The sequence below is a fragment of the Pollachius pollachius genome, assembly GCF_949987615.1.
Source record: "Pollachius pollachius genome assembly, chromosome: 3".
NCBI classification, from domain to species: Eukaryota; Metazoa; Chordata; class Actinopteri; order Gadiformes; family Gadidae; genus Pollachius; species Pollachius pollachius.
In genome coordinates this window covers 34,110,815-34,112,967 of record NC_136936.1, presented here as the reverse complement: position 1 = coordinate 34,112,967, position 2,153 = coordinate 34,110,815, and the positions used below count along the sequence as shown (strand labels likewise).

The following is a 2,153-nucleotide window of genomic DNA, read 5'->3' as shown; positions in this document are numbered from 1 at the left end:
GTCAAGATTTACATTAGAATAATCATATTACTTCAGAGGTTCTTACAGAGAGAAGTAATTGTTTTACGTTGTGGGGGGGGGTGTTGTGTCCACTACCTGATTACGCCACTAGGTGCGCTCTACTGTTATGAAGTGTGTTGTGGTACTAGAGAGGAAGTCAAATGACGCATGTAGAGATAGGCTAGGAAGATAGACCTACAGTATAGTGTTGGGAAGTTCGACTCTTTTTACTGAATCGGATCTTTAACTCTCGGTCAGTAAATTGAACGAATCTTTTTTTGAGTCATTTCGTTCATTTCGTTCATTTTTACAGCGGGTGGCGCTGTAGCCCCCTTGTGGGCGTTGTAAAAAAGGCTGCGGTTCTTAACGCTTAACACTGAAGGCAACATGGTTTGCTTCAGCTGAGCTGCTGAATACACACAATGTCACAAGCAATTCAAACCATGTGAAAACCTAGGAAGGCAAAAACACCACAATAAAGTGACTTGTGTCCTGTATCCTCATTTTGACAATTAGTAAGACAATTAAGTAAGACAAAAAGTATAAATAAATAAGTTCCTTAAAGTGTTACATGGTGCATTTATTGTGTCTTATTATTATTGTTATTACATTTGTTATTATTATTATATTTTATGGCAGAGTATAACACAAAATCAATATGTTGATATAATTTTCAAAAGTATTTATTTATAAACACACTTATAAACCCAAATCCAAACCAACAACAATATTGCACAATTAAGTAAAAGTAACACAAGTATATTAAGCAGTTTAAGGCCTGCTCTAAGGCAAGTTGGCATTGAGAAACACAAGCTCGCGGACCTTGGAGGGGCTGAGCCTGTTCCGTCTGTCAGTGATGATCTGCCCAGTCTTTGAGAAAATTCTCTCAGAGGGCACAGATGTGGCCACAATGCACAGTCTTGTCTTCATCACTTCACACAGACTTTTAAATATCGGAGAGCACATCCTCCACCATGCCAGAGGGTCTGATGTGCGGGGTAGGAGTGGCTCTGCAAGGTAGGCCCGTATCTCCATCATGGCAGCAGTTGAGATGCTTGATGTGGCAGAATTGGATGAAGTGGAAGCGCTGGTGTTTGCTACCCTCTCATCGAAGTCTTCCCAAAACATGGCCCCTGCGCTGGCAGCCGCAGCAGGATCTTGACCCTCCTCCTCCTCCTCACTGTGACCAGGGTGATGGTGTGCTGCAGTAGCTGTAATCCTCTTTACAGCATCATCTGCTGCCTTGTCGTTCACAAAGGCTTGCTTTTTGAACCTTGGGTCCAAACAAGTAGCATCAGCAAGCTTCTCAATTTGCTCCACCTTGCTGAACCTCTTCTGCATCTCTGCCATCAGACAGTCCACCAGTTTTTGAACTGGTTCATGGATGGATGGATTCCTTTGATGGCGGGCAACAATCCTCTGAAGACCCCTTGCCATCAGGATCACTTTGGAGGCAGTCACAAACCTACAGACAGTTGAATTATTCAAATGTTGTTCTTAAAAGCAGTTATAACAGTGTACTATTACAAAGTCAATGTCATGCTTCTTTGTTAACAGTAAGGATGCAGTTAAAAATCTATCACTAACTATAATTTTTGTTTAAAATATGAAGTTTGTGCTTATTATGTGCATGTACATTGAGAGCAAAGTTAGATAGGAGTCAAATTCATTTATGTGTACACTGATTCATCCAATAAAAGTGATTTTAATTTAATATAAACATTAATCACTTTATCTACATACCTCTCAGCGCTCACTTCAATGGTAACCTCCTCAAAAGGCTTGATAATGCCCACTGTTTCACGGGCAATTCCCCATTCCTCTGTGGACAGTGTGGATAGCGGTGCATTGATAAGTGCCAGGGTGGAGATGACTGGATCTTTCACTTCAATGAACCTTTGCAGCATGTAGAATGTTGAATTCCACCTTGTAGCTACATGTAGCTACTGCTCTAAGGCAAGTTGGCATTGAGAAACACAAGCTCGCGGACCTTGGAGGGGCTGAGCCTGTTCCGTCTGTCAGTGATGATCTGCCCAGTCTTTGAGAAAATTCTCTCAGAGGGCACAGATGTGGCCACAATGCACAGTCTTGTCTTCATCACTTCACACAGACTTTTAAATATCGGAGAGCACATCCTCCACCATGCCAGAGGG

General features: G+C 42.0%; 1 protein-coding gene across 1 annotated transcript; it reads right to left on the bottom strand.

The window, feature by feature from the left end:
* Nucleotides 1–210: 210 nt before the first annotated feature.
* Nucleotides 211–1,920, bottom strand: LOC307073671 (E3 SUMO-protein ligase ZBED1-like). Its single transcript, XM_079733582.1, has 2 exons — nt 1,744–1,920; nt 211–1,465 (listed from the first exon to the last, which is right to left on the bottom strand). The coding sequence occupies exons 1-2, from the start codon at nt 1,905–1,907 to the stop codon at nt 784–786; spliced, it is 846 nt and encodes a 281-aa protein (XP_079589708.1). The 5' UTR covers nt 1,908–1,920; the 3' UTR covers nt 211–783.
* Nucleotides 1,921–2,153: the final 233 nt, after the last annotated feature.

Excerpts from the sequence above, each read along its gene's own strand:
- LOC307073671 (XM_079733582.1), bottom strand. The coding sequence starts at position 1,907 with ATGCTGCAAAGGTTCATTGAAGTGAAAGATCCAGTCATCTCCACCCTG. Across the intron at positions 1,466-1,743 it reads ATTGAAGTGAGCGCTGAGAG|GTTTGTGACTGCCTCCAAAG; the intron begins GTATGTAGATAA and ends AACTGTCTGTAG.